General features: G+C 40.9%; 1 protein-coding gene across 2 annotated transcripts in view; it reads left to right on the top strand.

The window, feature by feature from the left end:
• CRYZ (crystallin zeta) overlaps nt 1-16,716 on the top strand; it is a 28,709-nt gene that overhangs the window by 4,641 nt on the left and 7,352 nt on the right. For both annotated transcript variants that reach the window (XM_086390605.1, XM_086390606.1), the window contains 4 exons: nt 574-697; nt 2,290-2,442; nt 6,016-6,179; nt 12,596-12,647. In XM_086390605.1, coding sequence (XP_086246731.1) covers nt 587-697; nt 2,290-2,442; nt 6,016-6,179; nt 12,596-12,647 — 480 coding nt within the window. In that variant the 5' untranslated portion in view covers nt 574-586. The remainder of the gene's footprint in view (nt 1-573; nt 698-2,289; nt 2,443-6,015; nt 6,180-12,595; nt 12,648-16,716) is intronic.

Below are 16,716 nucleotides of genomic sequence, written 5' to 3'. Positions count from 1 at the left end.
AGCTCTGAGTTTATGGGAATAGTTACCTCCTAGAATTGTGGAACAGAAATGGGTTTGGGGACGGTTAGAGGCGGCTTCAGTTATATCTATAATACAACGTTTTAGGTTTTTACAGTGGTAAGGCTTGTTAAAGCTGGGTAGCAGGTAAATGTTTATTGTATGTTTTACATTTCTCTCTATATCTGAAATATCATCTAACAAAAGAAGATCTGTTTATCTAATGTTAAGAAAACTTACATTAGCTCCTAGAATTTCCAAGATGTTATAGCCCAAGCTTACACAAAACGAAACCTAAGATAATTGTATCATGCATCGTCTATCCAGATGTTTTTGTTTGTATGTTTGATTCCCTTGTTGAAAGCACTGAATCCCTACAGGAAATAATATGAAGCATTTTGCTTTGTAGCTGAAGGATTTGTAAGATGAAAGGTCCTTAAACATGAAATGAGATCAGTGGTAAGCTCATGATTTAAATTGTTGTTTGAAAAATTGTTTGATCTTCCCCCTCCAGGGGGGAAAACACAGTGATAGCCTAGATACAATATGACAATATGTTGTTTTTTTTTTTCTTAGTATCTAGATCACCATGGCAACTGGACAGAAGTTGATGAGAGCTATTAGAGTTTTTGAATTTGGTGGACCAGAAGTGCTGAAACTCCAGTCGGATGTTGCTGTACCAATTCCAAAAGACCATCAGGTGGAAATCATTACTTATAAACAGGCAATAATTATACTGAGTGTATGTCTCTAGCACATGAAGTTATTGTTCGAAAGAATGATTTATAAAGACATTGCTTTAAGACGGACCCTGGAAAAGGGAATGGCAAAACACTCCAGTATTCTTACCTGGATAATCCCATGAACAGAGGAGTCTGGTGGGCTACAGTCCACAAGGTCACAAAGAGTCAGATACGACTGAGCTACCTTCACTTCTGTTTACACCTTAAGCTCCGACAAAGAGAACATATAATTCTAACTAGTGAAGTAAATGTATAAAAAGAATGAAGTTGAAAATCATCTGTGTAGTGAAGTAATTGGATTTTTCTGAATGGAGTCATGATTATTCAATTACAGTCTTTCATGATCTTTGTTTTATGCATGGGGAGAATAATTTTCTTCTGCATACATGCTTTTTCACATACAAGAGATTTTAAATATAGATTTTAATCATTTCCAGTGACTTTAACAATATACTTTTTCAATAAAAATTGTATATTTTTATTACTGCACCTACCATCACTCCCATGTCTAACTTCCTTAGCAAGCCTTATGAGAGTTTTTACAGTTTGGTTATGATTTGGCAAAGATTTATTTCTTATCATTTCTTCTCAGTAGACTGCTGTGGCAATACAAGCTTTGTCTGGTTTCCCCAAGAGGTCCTTTCATTCCTTCTGTCTTTGCACATACTGTTCCTTTAACCTGAAATATACTTCTTCCATTCTGAAAGATATCTACTAATCCTTTAAGATCTAGATCAAATACCACTTCCTTCATAAGGCCTCTCCTTACTTTGATAGCAGAAGTAATCATTCTGTATTAAGGTCAGATGAGCTTCTATAATAGATGTAGCCTCAAAATTTCAATGGTTGGCAGCCTGGATGGGAGGGGAGTTGGGGGAAGAATGGATACGTGTATACGTATGACTGAGTCCCTTTGCTGTTCACCTGAAACTATCACAACATTGTTAATTGACTATACCCCAATATAAAATAACAAGTTTAAAAAAAAAAATCTCAGTGGTTCTCATTCACTAAATTCCACAATTCTAAAATGTCAGTGGATCGAGTTCTTTCCAAAGTGATTAGGGACCTGTGCTTCTTCCCTTGTGTGGCTCTGCCACCTTCAACACCTGTCTTCTGAGGTCACTAAGAAAGGGTGGAAACACTATGTACATTGCCTAGGAAGGACTCTGTGGGTCAGTCCCGAAAGTAGCTTTCGTCACTTATGTTTACATTCCATTTGACTGCTTATAACTCTGAAGAAACCAGGAAGGAATATTCTTCCTACCTTGCTGTCCAGGAGGAGAAAATAGGTTTGATAGAGTCTCTGCACACATCCCCTCAGATATCTCCACCACTATTTTCCCCAGATGTTTTTAGTATAGCATGTAGACCATTCTGTCTTACCTTTTTATTTATATGGTGATTTCTAAAACTGGAATGTGAGCTCATTGAAGGCAGGGTTCTCCTCTATTATTGTAGCTCCCATGATCACTCCACTCCAGTCCTATGAAAATGCTGAATGAATGCCTAACTGCTCTGTATGAACTGAAGTACATTGTCATTGCAGGTTCTCATCAAAGTCCAAGCGTGTGGTGTAAACCCAGTGGACACATACATTCGCTCTGGCACTCACAATATAAAACCACTTCTACCTTATACTCCTGGCTTCGATGTGGCTGGGATAATAGAAGCTGTTGGAGAGAGTGTATCTGCTTTCAAGGTATTACATTTTAAATTATTTCTATTTTAGCTTAATATGTATATTTTTTAACATTTTGACATAGCTTTAAAATGTGTCTGTATTTAAGTCTTTAAAAGGCTCTATTACACAATTTCTACCACTTGGGGGACTCCTCTAGTCAAAAAAGAAATTACCTTTTATCCAGGGACCTTGCTTGTTTGCATTGTTGGAAATAAGTGTTGGGTAATTTCTGTGTCTCCACATCCCCATAGAATTGAACTGTGATCCTTTGATTTAATAGAAATACTTAAGGAAAGAATATAATAAGCAAGGAAATTATACTGTTTCCTAACTCCTGATAATACTCAGCCAACAAAGTTTTTTCTTTTTTTTTCCTTCTATAAAATTTAGTTCTACAAAATAAAGGGAAGGCTAATTCTTTTGAATAATAAGTAAAAGATGAACAAATGCAAGGTCAACTATACATTTTTAGAGCTATGATTCAGACCAAGGTGGCTGAGTCAATGTAGATGTTATGAGTTATGATCAGAGCTTTTGTTATTTATGTACAAAAAGATATAAAAAACCTAGATAGCATATTCATGTTCTAGCATCTGTCCTCATCATTCCTTGACCTGCTCAACTGTGGCAGCACATTTACCAAAATTGAACTGAGCGAAGATGAACAGGGTCTGGCCCAGGAAGCCAGGAAAATTCCTTTTGCTTTCTACTCCGCTGCCTCAGCAGTCCCGCTCCTACCCCCACCGCTCCACTGAGACGATGTTTACTAATGTCACTAATGGCCTCTATATTGCTGAAGCTAATGGGTCCTTTTATGTTATTATCTGTCTTGACTTCTCTGGGACATTTGACACTCTCAGCCACTTACTTTTTCTTACAAAAAAAAAACCTTCTTCTTCAGCTTCTGTGACATTATATTCTCCAGGTCTCCTCCCTACCCCCACCTCCCATTCCTCTCTGAGCATCCTTTTTCAATCTTCTTTTTCTCTGGATGTTCCTCACTTCTTGGTGTTGCCCAGTGCCCACTGACCCTACGTAGACTCGGCCTTTTGTATTCTCTTCCTTCTTCATGATGGGCTCATATGCTCCCTCAGTTTCCATTATCTAGTGTGATATCTTTAGCTTAGAAGCTGGACCTATTCTTTCCAAATACGGTGGCCACTAGCCATATGTGGCTGTTTGAAATTCAAATTCAATTAAAATTAAAAATTCTATTCTTCAGCTGCTTAATAGAGCCAAGTGTCCAGTGGCCACTGTTGGACAGTGCAGATGGAGAGCATTTATATCATCACAGAAAGTTGTGTTGCAGGGCCCACATCAGCAAACTCTAGGAACCTTTTCAGTTCATTTCAGTCACTCAGTCGTGTCCGACTCTTTGCAACCCCATGAATCACAGCACGCCAGGCCTCCCTGTCCATCACCAACTCCTGGAATTCACTCAAACTCACGTCCATCGAGTCTGTGATGCCATCCAGCCATCTCATCCTTTGTCGTCCCCTTCTCCTCCTGCCCCAAATCCCTCCCAGCATCAGAGTCTTTTCCAATGAGTCAGCTCTTCACAGGAGGTGGCCAAAGTACTGGAGTTTCAGCTTTAGCATCATTCCTTCCAAAGAACACCCAGGGCTGATCTCCTTTAGAATGGACTGGTTGGATCTCCTTGTGGTCCAAGGGACTCAAGAGTTCTCCAACACCACAGTTCAAAAGCATCAATTCTTTGGCGCTCAGCTTTCTTCACAGTCCAACTCTCACATCCATACATGACCACTGGAAAAACCATAGCCTTCACTAGATGGACTTTTGTTGGCAAAGTAATGTATCTGCTTTTCAGTATGCTATCTAGGTTGGTTATAACTTTTCCTTCAAGGAGCAAGCGTCTTTTAATTTCATGGCTGCAGTCCCCATCTGCAGTGATTTTGGAGCCCCCCAAAATAAAGTCTGACACTGTTTCCACTGTTTCCCCATCTATTTCCCATGAAGCAATGGGACCAGATGCCATGATCTTAGTTTTCTGAATGTTGAGCTTTAAGCCAACTTTTTCACTCTCCACTTTCACTTTTACTCTTCACTTTCTGCCATAAGGGTGGTGTCATCTGCATATCTGAGGTGATTGATATTTCTCCTGGCAGTCTTGATTCCAGCTTGTGCTTCTTCCAGCCCAGAGTTTCTCATGATGTACTCTGCATAGAAGTTAAATAAGCAGGGTGACAATATACAGCCTTGACATACTCCTTTTCCTATTTGGAACCAGTCTGTTGTTCCATGTCCAGTTCTAACCGTTGGTTCCTGACCTGCATAAAGGTTTCTTTCTTTTTCTCGTACAAATCTTTGATGGCTCATCAGATTTGCCTTGCTTTAAAATTCTCTCTCTCCTTTTCTTCCCTCTTCCTGGAGTTTAAGAAGCTTGAGATTAGGGAGAATGTCTTGCTATTAATATCCATCACAGAACTAAAAGTACTGCTTTTCATAGTGAATTCTTAAACAGGTTGGGATTATATTCAAATCAATGCAGTGTGTTTTTAAGCTGTAAAAACAGGATTAATCTGATGTTAGTCATACTTGACCATTTGCAGGCAACACTGTTAAGCAGTGATACTTGTTTTTGACTCCTGGGTGCCCTTGGAACCTTTTCTGTCTCTATCTCACCCTATAGTGTTGTATTATAGGGCAAATTTAAGTGTATTGAGAGTTATTGCTTTAATGTTTTGCTTATTCCAAGGACTATTTACTTGTTTTTTTTTAATTGAAGAAACAGGATTTAGAAAAGGTGCTTGTACTGAGCAGTCTAATTTCCTTGGTGTACAGGCCACATGGAGCCAGCTTGTAGTGCTTGCGTGGTGCCTGTCCTCACCCTCAGTTACACATCTGCCTTCCAGTAGTGAGGACCCAGCAGGCGTTTATGGAGAGTTTGTTATATGTTTCTGGTGCTGCAACAGGTCAAGACACTTTTCCTGGCTCATCTTTGTTGTCGGGATCCAGGCAGAGTTGCCTGCCTTTTGGTCCATGCATAAAAAATGAGGGGAATGCGGGAACAAACCTGCAGAAAGGATTTGGAACAGTTTGGAAGAAACCTTACATTGTATTTGTTTCTTCTCCCCAGTGTTTTGTATAAAAAACATGTATGTTAACTACCATTTATTAACTGCTTGATCTGAGCAAATTACTGAACTTATTTATGCCTCCATTTCCTCATCTTTGAAGTGGGATTATCTAAAGGGAGGTAATGAAAGTTTTCCTCATAGACTGTTGTGAAGATCAAATTAGAGAACACTCGTTAGACACTTAATGCTGTGCCTTGCGCAGCAAGCTGTCAATAAAGGTAAGTTATCATCATAATCTTTAGACCATTCTGGACATTCTCTCTTTTCTTATTTTTCCTATTTCCCTTGATTTTTCTTCTTCCTAGTTTCCATAATAAAACATTGAAAAATGTTCCATATTTTGAAGTTGTTTTTATGAGACCTTAGGATGTAGACAACAATATATAAATACTCATTTTATTTCTTGTTATAAGTGTTGCATTCTAAAGGGTTGCACCCATGTTGACAACCGTTTTAATCCCTGAAGCATTTATTAATTTATTGCTTTCCGCAGAAAGGTGACAGAGTTTTCACTACCAGGACCATCTCTGGGGGCTATGCTGAGTATGCTCTGGCAGCCGATCACACTGTTTACACACTGCCAGAAAAGCTGGACTTTAAACAAGGAGCTGCCATCGGCATCCCATACTTTACTGCTTATCGAGCTCTGCTCCACAGGTAATAACACACTCTGTCAGCTTTATAACCAGCACCAGAGGAGGGCGATATTAATTGGAGGAAGGTAATATATAATTTATGCTTCCTACCACCCGTCTACCCATTGGTCATTTTTGGTTCCCATTAAGTTACTGTTAAGGTTTATGGAGCAGAAACTCTGCTAATTTGGTAGATTGTTCTAATCACTGAAGAAAAAGACAAGAACAGCAAAACCCCATCTTTGTCTTCAAGATGCTCATAGTCTAGTAAGGGAGAGAGACATAAGAGTAATAATACTGATATATAATGTGGAAAGGACAGTGGTAGAGATGTGCATAGGGATTTACGGGATCACAAGGGACATGCCTGTGGTAATGAGGTCAGGCTTCCTGGCAAGGCATAAGTCTTGGATTATTTTAAAGCCATGGTTCAAAAATCTCGTTATCCAGCTCCAGAAACTACTTGCTGCAACTTTAAAGTACAGTGGCTCTACCCTAGTCCCCCTGGTCAGTTTCCATGGCTGATACCTGAGGATCTATATCTTAATCAAATTCCCTAGGTATTTGAAAAGCATCAGAGAGCGTTATCCTGGGGAAGGGTAGCTGGGAATAGGAAGGGTATTCTAGAGAATGGGAAGAGCTGGTGTGGGGAGCAAACATTGGGGTATCTGGGGAGAAGAGCTATAGCAGTTTGCTTTTGTTAGAAGATTTCAAGGCAAAAAGTGGCGAAGAATAAAGTTGGAACATAGTAATCTCTCAGTAAATGTTAGCTGTCATTATCAAATAGGTGCACCTCAGATTGTAAAAAGCTAGATTATAGTGCTCACATATTGTTCTGTAAGGACTTAGGGGTCATGTAGTGTTTTATTTGGGAGAATGATATTGTCATATTTGTGTTTTATTAGGATCACCCATCTGCTATGGGAAGGATGGATGTTATGACAGGAGTGGAGAAAGACATGCGAGAATCTTACAGAAGTACCCTCTGAACATTATTAATACTTACGGGCCAGAGCAAGGCTCATGGTAGAGGTGGAGAGGAAAGGATAACTATTTAGGGAGTAAAATCAGAAATATTTGGTAACTATTTGCATGTGGAAAATGAGGGCGCGAAAGAGCTTAAGAATACTTACAGCTTTATAACGGGTAATGTTTGACTTGACAAAGAGAAGGAGGGAAAAGTTTCAAAAGGAAACTGAGTTCAGTTTTGGACGTGAAACTGAGACAGACATCATCATGGAGAAGTCCAGCAGCCTGTCGGATGAAAGAGTCTGAAACTCAAAGGCTGGAGCTTTAAATTTGGGGCTGTCAGCATGTGGTAAGAGCTGACGAAATGAAAGTCAATGAAATTCCTCAGGGAGTGAGAACACCAGTGGAGAGAGACTGGAACTGTACTGAGCATTAACATTTAGAATGTGATCAGAGGTAGGGGACAGTCCTGAGAGAGGCAAAGGGCGTGTAACCCAAGGCCAAGAGAGTCTAGAGGTCACTGAGTCTGTTAAACATCTGTTAAGCTTGTAGGTGTGGAAGCCAGGAAGGCCTCAGTTTTAGTACTGTCTCCACCTACTACTAGTCAAGTTGCTTTCCTGTCTCAACTGTAGTTTATTGACTTGAAAAATACAGATAATAATAGCAAGCACCTTGGGGTGTGGTGGAATTAGATGAGGTAATGCTTATAAAGCTGTTCAGTCATTCAGTCGTGTCTGAGCCTTTGTGACCCCATGAATCGCAGCACGCCAGGCCTCCCTGTCCATCACCAACTCTGAGAGTCTACCCAAACCCATGTCCATCAAATTGGTGATGCCATCCAGCCATCTCATCCTCTGTCGTCCCCTTCTCCTCCTGCCCCCAATCTTTCCCAGCATTAGGGTCTTTTCCAATGAGTCAACTGTTCATGTGAGGTGGCCAAAGTTTTGGAGTTTCAGCTTTTAGCGTCATTCCTTCCAATGAACACCCAGGACTGATCTCCTTTAGGATAGACTGGTTGGATCTCCTTGCAGTCCAAGGGACTCTCAAGAGTCTTCTCCAACACCACAGTTCAAAAGCATCAATTCTTCGGCACTCAGCTTTCTTCACAGTCCAACTCTCACATCCATACATGACCACTGGAAAAACTATAGCCTTGACTAGACGGACCTTTGTTGGCAAAGTAATGTCTCTGCTTTTGAATATGCTATCTAGGTTGGTCATAGCTTTCCTTCCAAGGAGTAAGCATCTTTTAATTTCATGGCTGCAATCACCATCTGCAGTGATTTTTGGAGCCCAAAAAAATAAAGTCTGACACTGTTTCCACTGTTTCCCCATCTATTTCCCATGAAGCGATGGGACCAGATGCCATGATCTTAGTTTTCTGAATGTTGAGCTTTAAGCCAACTTTTTCACTCTGCTCTTTCACTTTCATCAAGAGGCTTTTTAGTTCCTCTTCACTTCCTGCCATAAGTGTGGTGTCATCTGCATATCTGAGATTACTGATATTTCCCCCAGCAATCTTGATTCCATCTTGTGCTTCCTCCAGCCCAGTGTTTATCATGATGTACTCTCCATAGAAGTTAAATAAGCAGGATGACAATATACAGCCTTGACGAACCAGTCTGTTGTTCCACGTCTAGTTCTAACTGTTGCTTCCTGACCTGCATATATAAAGCTGTTAGTACGCGAATAGTACAGAACAAGTGCTCAGTGTGGATGTTGTTAGGGGTGGTAGTTGATGTTGCTACCAAGGAGGGAAACTAGCTGTCAGTGCAGCAGTGAGGACTGTTTGAGAATAAAATAACAGCCAGGCTTAGTGATAGGAGATCAGTGGTGGCTTTTGTCAGATCATTTTCAGTAGAGTGATGGAGCAAAGCTTGAATGAATGGGTTGAGAAAGGAAAAGGAAATCGATTCTTGAATAGAGACTACTCTTAAAAAGCAGGGAGACAGGCAGAAAGAGATAGGAAAACTACTTGAAGAAAGTGTGGGAACAAAGGGTTTTTTTTTTTTTTTTTAAGATGGACAGGACTTGGTTATTTTTATAGCTAAGAAAGGATGTAGCAGAAATAGATGGGAGGCTTGGAGAAGAGGGCAAAATAGCAGATGTAACAAGATCCTGTGCTAGGCAAGGATTGAGCTTAGCACAGAGGTAGAGAGATTGGCTTCTGATCAAAAGGAGAACTCACCTGTTGAACCTGGAAGAGGCAGTGAGAGAGTCAATTCCTAGGGCCGGTTGATAAGAAGTCCCGGGGTCTCCAAGGAGAGAGGGGTCTGGAATTCTCAAGGAGGAGGAAAGAACAAATTTTTTTTCCCTCTACATTCCTTGGTCTTAGTCACATAAGTCATGTTTATCTTTAAGCTTTGAACTGATGATTACACAACAAACAACTCAGTTTAAACTCTGTACTAAGGGTTATATAACAACAGTGTATCCTGCTTGAGGACAGTTTCTGGAAAAAACCTTCTGGCTAATCCTGTTATCTTAAAATGTAAATTAAGGGAGTGGGTCTAGTAAGATCTTTACAACCTCCAGACATTCTTTTGATTCATTGTAATAACTAATTAAAAAGTATATAATTTCATTGCTAACACTAGCGAGGGGGCACTCTTTCTGCCCCCTTCTAATGTCTGTGTCAGAAGCTTTCTCCATCTCTTTTATACTTTAATAAAACTTTATTACACAAAAGTTCTGAGCAATCAAGTCTCGCCTCTAGCCCCAGATTGAATTCCCAAGAATCCCAGAGTCTTTTGTGGTTCAATAGCAACCTTTCAGCGTTGGTATACTTAATGGAAAGTTTGTGGGCAGGGAGGTGAGGCATTGAAGGAACTCGTATGTGATTGCTTCATTTTCATAACTAAATAGGAAGCAAAGTGACCTTTTGAGAATCAGAACTGTAGTGGTACCAAAATGCATAGTCATGTGATTTTTTTTCTTAGGGTATTTAGCCATTTGGATACATTATCCAGGGAAAGTAGCCCATAGTATTAATCCAGGGCTGGAATATTAGTGGCAAATTGAAGAGTACAAAGGAAATGGGAACACTGGAGAGAAAGAAAGAAGTTGGGGTAGTGTCCCGTGGCATCCAGGCTGATGGGAGTGCGGCAGGAGCAGCAAGAGGGCAGAAAAGGAGCAGACAGCAAGCTCTGTGAAGCCAAAGAAAAGGTTTTGAGGGAATATGGGGTTACCGAATCGGAACAGGAGATCAATACTGGTTATTAGTTTCTGATATTCCTCAGGTAGAATGGTTAGGGATAACTACTAGGTGTGGGAAGAGTGGTAGAAATATAGGAGAATTCAGGAATTGTGAGTTTTCTTCCCATGAATGTTGAAATCTCTCAGGTTGAGGCTGGATTTAGGGTGGAAGAAGAAACCTATCGGAAGCTCCAGTGCTTTGGCCACCTCATGCGAAGAGCTGACTCATTGGAAAAGACCCTGATGCTGAGAAAGATTGAGGACAGGAGGAGAAGGGGATAACAGAGGACGAGATAGTTGGATATCATCACTGACTCAATGGACGTGAGTGTGAGCAAACTCCAGGAGAGAGTGAAGGACAGGGAAGCCTGGCACATCGCAGACAATAGGGTCACAAAGAGTTGGACATGACTTAGAGACTGAACAACAAGGAAACCTATGAGCCAGGTCCTAGGCTTCAGTGACTAGGAGGGGGTAACACAGCAGCACCGAAAGCCAGGCCACATGCTCCAGCCCTGCTACAGGCCCCAGGGGCGGAGGACTATTAGTGTTCTCCAGAGAAGCAGAACCAACAATGTGTATATTGATGGATGGAGTCCTGCTGAGTCTAAAATCAGTAGAAAGACCAGCAGGCTGGAGAGCCTGAGAAGAGTAGCTGTTCAAGTCTAGAGACAGTCTGCTGTCAGAATTTCTTCTTGCTCTAGGAGAAGTCTGTCTTTGTTTTGTTAAGACCTTCAAGTGGCCAGGCCAACCCACACTATGGAAGATAATCTGCTTTATTCAAAGTCTCCTGACTTAAACATTAATCTCATCAAAATAGCACCTACACAGAAATATCCAGAATGTTTGACCCATATCTAGCACCATGGCCCAGCCAAGCTGACACTTAAACTTCACCATCACAGTGACTCCACAAGGCTAGAAGGATGGTAGCCATGGAGACCCAGTAGACAGTTTGCCTGCTTTTTCTCCACCTGCTGCAGGCCCAGGGGTTTAGGACAATGTACTTAGTGTGTGGAGACTTGTTTATAAGATTTGGAAAAAAATCATTGAAAGTATTTCATGACCCAGAGTATAATATTAGTAATCCTATTCCCTTAAATTTGTATTTTACTTTTTAAAATGTCTAAGTGTTTTGGAATAGCTGTCTCAGTTTATCACTCCAAACCCTCAGTTTAACTCACTGTGCTCAACCCCCCATCCCCAAGCGAGCATGTTGGAGAAACTTCATTTACTGACTCACAGCTGCCATTTGTCAGCTGTTGGCACACGGCCTTGAGCAGGACTCTGGGTGACTGTGTTCTCACTCTCAGATTGAACAGAATATCTGTACAGGGTGGTGTGATTTAGTTGCTAAGTTGTATCAGACCCTTCGCGACCCCATGGATTGTATAGCCCACCAGGTTCCTCTGTCCATGGGATTTTCCAGGTGAAACTATTGGAGTGGGTTTCCATTCCTTCTCCACTCTACAGGGTGACCACCCCCTACTGTCCTGGTAAACAAGGGATCCTCACTGAGAGTCAGATCTGGACCACACAGCTGTTGCTGGCCTGTGACATCAGCATTTGTCCATGTGAAATAATAAAGCATCACTGTGTCTTGCTGCATGTTTTTGCTTTCAGTGTAATAGAAAAGGAGTGGGTGAACCAGAGGTCAAAAGAATATGTCGTTCTACCAGAGGCTCTGGGCATTTTAGGGGGTGGTAGGGGAACCTGTGTGACAGGACTTGTTATATTTCTTACTCTCTTCCCATTGCTGACTCAGCATTGGTTTCTGAAACAAGGGCTTGGAGCCAGGTTTTGAAAGTCATGGAGAAGGAAGACAGTAGCTGCTGCATTTACTCAGGTGTGAGTCTGAATTATGAAATAAAGACTGAGCTGTAATGACCGTTTTTGAGACACTTTCTATGGGAATGAATGGGAGACTCCAGTTCTTCTGGGTGAAGCAATTTCCCTTGGCACATCCACAAAGCCTCTTAGCAGGTAGCACGATTATGATCCTGGCGCCCCAACAATATCTGGCACATGGTTGACTCCCAGTAGACATTTGTTGAATGAATAAATGAATTGAATGTTTTCTTTTATCTGTGGCTCTAAAGAACCATTGTTTGAGTCTGGGGAGCGTGGAGAATATCTCGGGTTGTCTATCAGGATGAGTTTCCTCTTTGGGTAACTGTTGGTTGAAATGAAGGTAGAATTTTCTTAAGAATTATGACAAATACTGAGCTTAATTAGCTCCAAAGTAAGGCGATGAACCTGTGCTTTCTTTTTCAGTGCCTGTGTGAAACCTGGAGAAAGTGTTCTGGTTCATGGAGCTAGTGGAGGAGTAAGTATTTCTTTCTTTTAAGTTTTTTGCTCTTTTTTTAGAGGTTATGTTTGTGGGTTTCACATTATATTTCTTTAAGTTGCTTTTAAAAACCAAATTTATAAATATAGTCAAGGGTGATGACTTTTTTCTTTTTGTAGTGAGACTTTAGATTCTGTCTTCTGAAGGTGATTCCCCATCATATTCGTTTAGCATTTCTTGGTTAATAAATTCAACAGATTACCCGATCAGAAATGTATGCATTCGGTTTTCCACCTGTGTTGGGTATGGACCAAGATAAATGGGCTGTGTTTTTCTTTTCAAGAAGTGAATGTTATAAGAATATTTATTTAGAATTTTAAACAGTTCTTTAAGGTTAATATAAATTCCACATCCCCTTGGATAAGAAAACTAAGGCTCATTAAAGCTTTACCTCTGTTGCCCCAGACAGCACTGCAAAGCCACACTGTGAGTTCTTCATCCTTTCCAGCTCCCTTCCTGCTCGCCTGCTGCGCTTTGATGACATTCGCAGGGTGCATAGTATACAGCTGTGTCCTTCACACCACAACCCACAACTTAAAATGCTAATGGGTGTGTGTGAGGGGGTGGGGGTTGGGGAATGCTCAGAACTTATCAAACCAGCCCTGCAGTGAAATCACCCAACACAGAGCCGTCAGAAACCTCTTCAAGAAACTGGCTGTCAATCTGCCTCCGAGGAGCTCAGAGGAAAAGTTAGAGCTCTGAGGTTGGAATTTAACAAGAAATCCACATGACCTCTATCCTGCATGTAGAGGCTTTAGAAATTTTGGAGACACGATTTCGCTTTTTTAAAATACAGGGCCTGGGGCTGGATGTATGAGGAAGCAGATTAACCCTTTCAGGACACTGTATTCCAGAGAGGAGATGGAAAGAAGTAACCTATTAATGGCAGATTGTTTCCGGCATAATGAGGGGCATCCTGAAAATGCATTTACCTCTAAAAGTGGACAGGTAGTACAGAGAATTCAAACCTCTGTATAATTGTTACTTTCCGTAGATGTATCATGAGGTTTCAAGCCCAGCTTCCTATGTACTTCCAATAGATCAACTCAAGGATTTCACAGATAGACTGTTTACTTAAAAAAACACCAAGATTGTCTTTCTGGGGCTTGAGAAAATATGACACATACCCTTGTCAAAAACTCCCGTTGTTTAGCCTCACTGAAGAGGCAGTTTGGGGGTTAAATTAAATTTAGCCCTAAATAAATAAATTTAATGCTAAATAAGGACAGAATCTGTCCAACATGCATTTATTTAAATTGCCTTGGCTTTCACAGAGCTAACCTTGTGATCTGTGTCAAAAAGAGAGATTTCAGTAGGAAGGGGAGAGACGAGTTTATAGAAAATCTCTTTTTATTCCCTTTACCCTCTTGTAAAAAGCCAGGTCGCTTCATCATGATTTTTTTTTTAAAGCCAAATCCAGACTGTTCTCCATGCTGGCTGAGTTTGTTAAATCCTTGGCTGGCAGGGATAGGCTGGCGACCTGGTGTGTGAAGCGCTTCTGATCCTCTCTGCCCATCAGGGGGAAACAGTGCTGAGTTTTGTCTTGCTTCTATTTGTACTTTCTGTCCTCATTTAAATCACATTCCTTTGGGATTATGTTGTGTATTTAAAACTGTGTAGAATTTGTGAACACAGCCAACATCCTGATATGTTGGTGGGGAGTGCTCTGTTTTATTGTCAGCAAAATAAATAGAAGAAAAAATAGTTGACACATAATAGTATGTAATCTATTGAAGAAATATTGTTAGTATAATTGTTGACAAGAATAGAATAAGCAACTCTTTAAAATAGCTCTTGAGTGCCCCTTTGAAGTAGTTAGATCATAAGGAGATAATATTTACATTATCTCTTAGGTTAAATTGTGGTTTTATTAGAGGCCCCCCTTTTTTTTAATTGAAAAATTAAAGTAGCAAAAATCAGCCATGCTAACCCCATGGTGTATTGGTATTTCGTGGAACTGAATGTCTCTCACACTCAGAGTGAGTTCCCTGTGTTTGTTTTGGTTAAATCAAACAAATCCTCATCATAACCCAGCGGGGTTCAGGCTCCTCACTCCCATATGCCATACAGTCTTTAAGGTCTTATTTCAGGCTTGGGAGTTTGTGATTCTGTTACAATTTTAATTAGTTTCCATCATCTTTTTCATCTCAATTCTATCTTGCCCAGTCCATAATGACTGTATCTTCCTTTAAATCAGTGGTTTTCAATAAGGGGTAATTTCATACCATCTCTTCTCCAACTTGGGGACATTTGGTGGCGTCTGGGGACATTTTTGGTTGTCACAACTGGATGAAAGGGTCTGGCATCCAGTGGACAGAAACTGGGCATGCTCCTTCTAAGCACCCTTCATTGCACAGCATAGTCCCCACAGCAAAGAATTACCTGGGCCAATAGTGCCAAGCGTGGGAAAGCTGATTCTAAATGTATGGGCTGACCCTTATCTGTACCGTTCATTTGGCATGGGGTCAAACATGTTTCCTAGTATTAGAATTTAAATGATTGCTTTTATCTATATTCCTAAAATAGTTGTATTTCTCCTTTATGCTTAGCACATTTATCTAGTGCTCTAGTGATCTCATGCAATCCTGTGGCTTTAAGTACTATCTATAAACTGATGATTCTCAAATGTATGTGTCCAATTCTGAACTCTTTTCAAGTCCATTATCATATTCAACTAATGATTGAGCATCTATAGTTGGGTGAATCCAGTGTGTTCAAAGTGAATTCTTGATGCTGTCACAAACTTGATCCTCTCTCATCTTCCTCATCCAAGTCAATCTACCCAGTTATTCTGGCCTGAGACCGAGGAGACATTCTTGATTTTTCTCTATTCCTCACCTCCCACCTCCAGTCTTTGATGAAGTCCTTATCTTCTTGCTCCCATGTCCTCCTACCTTCTTTTTGCCACCCATATAATTAGAATGTTCTATTAAAAGCCCAATTCAGATCATATCCCTCTCCTGCTTAAACTCTCCAGTAGTTCTGCATGGCTCTTAAATATAATCCAAAGTCTTTACCTTCAAGGCCTTGTGTGCCTTGGCCTTTCTGTACCTCTCTGGCCTCATCTTTTGCTCCCTTCCACATGTCCCGCCCTTAAGCCTCTTGACCCTCTTTCTGATGTTTGAATGCCCCAAGCTCATTCGCACTTCAGCAGGATAGCCGTGACCGTTCAGCCTATAGCATCCTCCAGCAGGCGTCCCAGACCTGTCCCAGACGGTGCTTGTCCCTCTCTCCATTCGGGTCTCTTCAGAATGCCTTTCCTGATGACCTAATTGGCCTGGTTCTCTATCTCTTTATAACCCAATATGCTATTTTTTTCAAGTATTTTTCATTCTCTGAATTTACTTTATTTGTTTATTTCTTCACGTGTTTATTATCTCCCCCTTCCTAAGAACATACGTTCATGTGTGAAGAACCACATCTTGCACATCAGTTCAGTCAATTCACTTGCATCCGACTCTGCGACCCCATGGACTGCAGCATGCCAGGCTTCCCTGTCAATCACCAACTCCAGAGTTTACTCAAACTCATGTCCATTGAGTCTGTGATGCCATCCAACAGTCTCATCCTCTGTCATTCCCTTTTCCTCCTGCCTTCAATCTTTCCCAGCATCAGGGTCTTTTCTAATGAGTCAGTTCTTCACATCAGGTGGCCAAAGTATTGGAGCTTCAGTTTCAGCATCAGTCCTTCCAATGAATATTCAGGACTGATTTCCTTTAGGATTGACTACTTTGATCTTCTTGCAGTCCAAGGGACTCTCAAGAGTTTTCTCCAACACCACAGTTCAAAAGCATCATTCATCGGTGCTCAGCTTTCTTTATGGTCCAACTCTCGCATTCATACATGACTACTGAGAAACCATAGCTTTGACTAGATGGACCTTTGTTGGCAAAGTAATGTCTCTGCTTTTTAATATGCTGTCTAGGTTGGTCATAGGTTTTCTTAAAGGAGCAAGTATCTTTTAATTTCATGGCTTCAGTCACCATCTGCAGTAATTTTAGAACCCAAAAAGATAAAGTCTGTAACTGTTTGCATTGTTTCCTCATCT

This window comes from Bos grunniens, chromosome 3 (genome assembly GCF_055505025.1).
Source record: "Bos grunniens cultivar Pamir isolate PY7600 chromosome 3, Bosgru_T2T1.0, whole genome shotgun sequence".
In the NCBI taxonomy this organism is placed as follows: Eukaryota; Metazoa; Chordata; class Mammalia; order Artiodactyla; family Bovidae; genus Bos; species Bos grunniens.
This window is presented reverse-complemented; position numbering and strand designations above follow the sequence as displayed.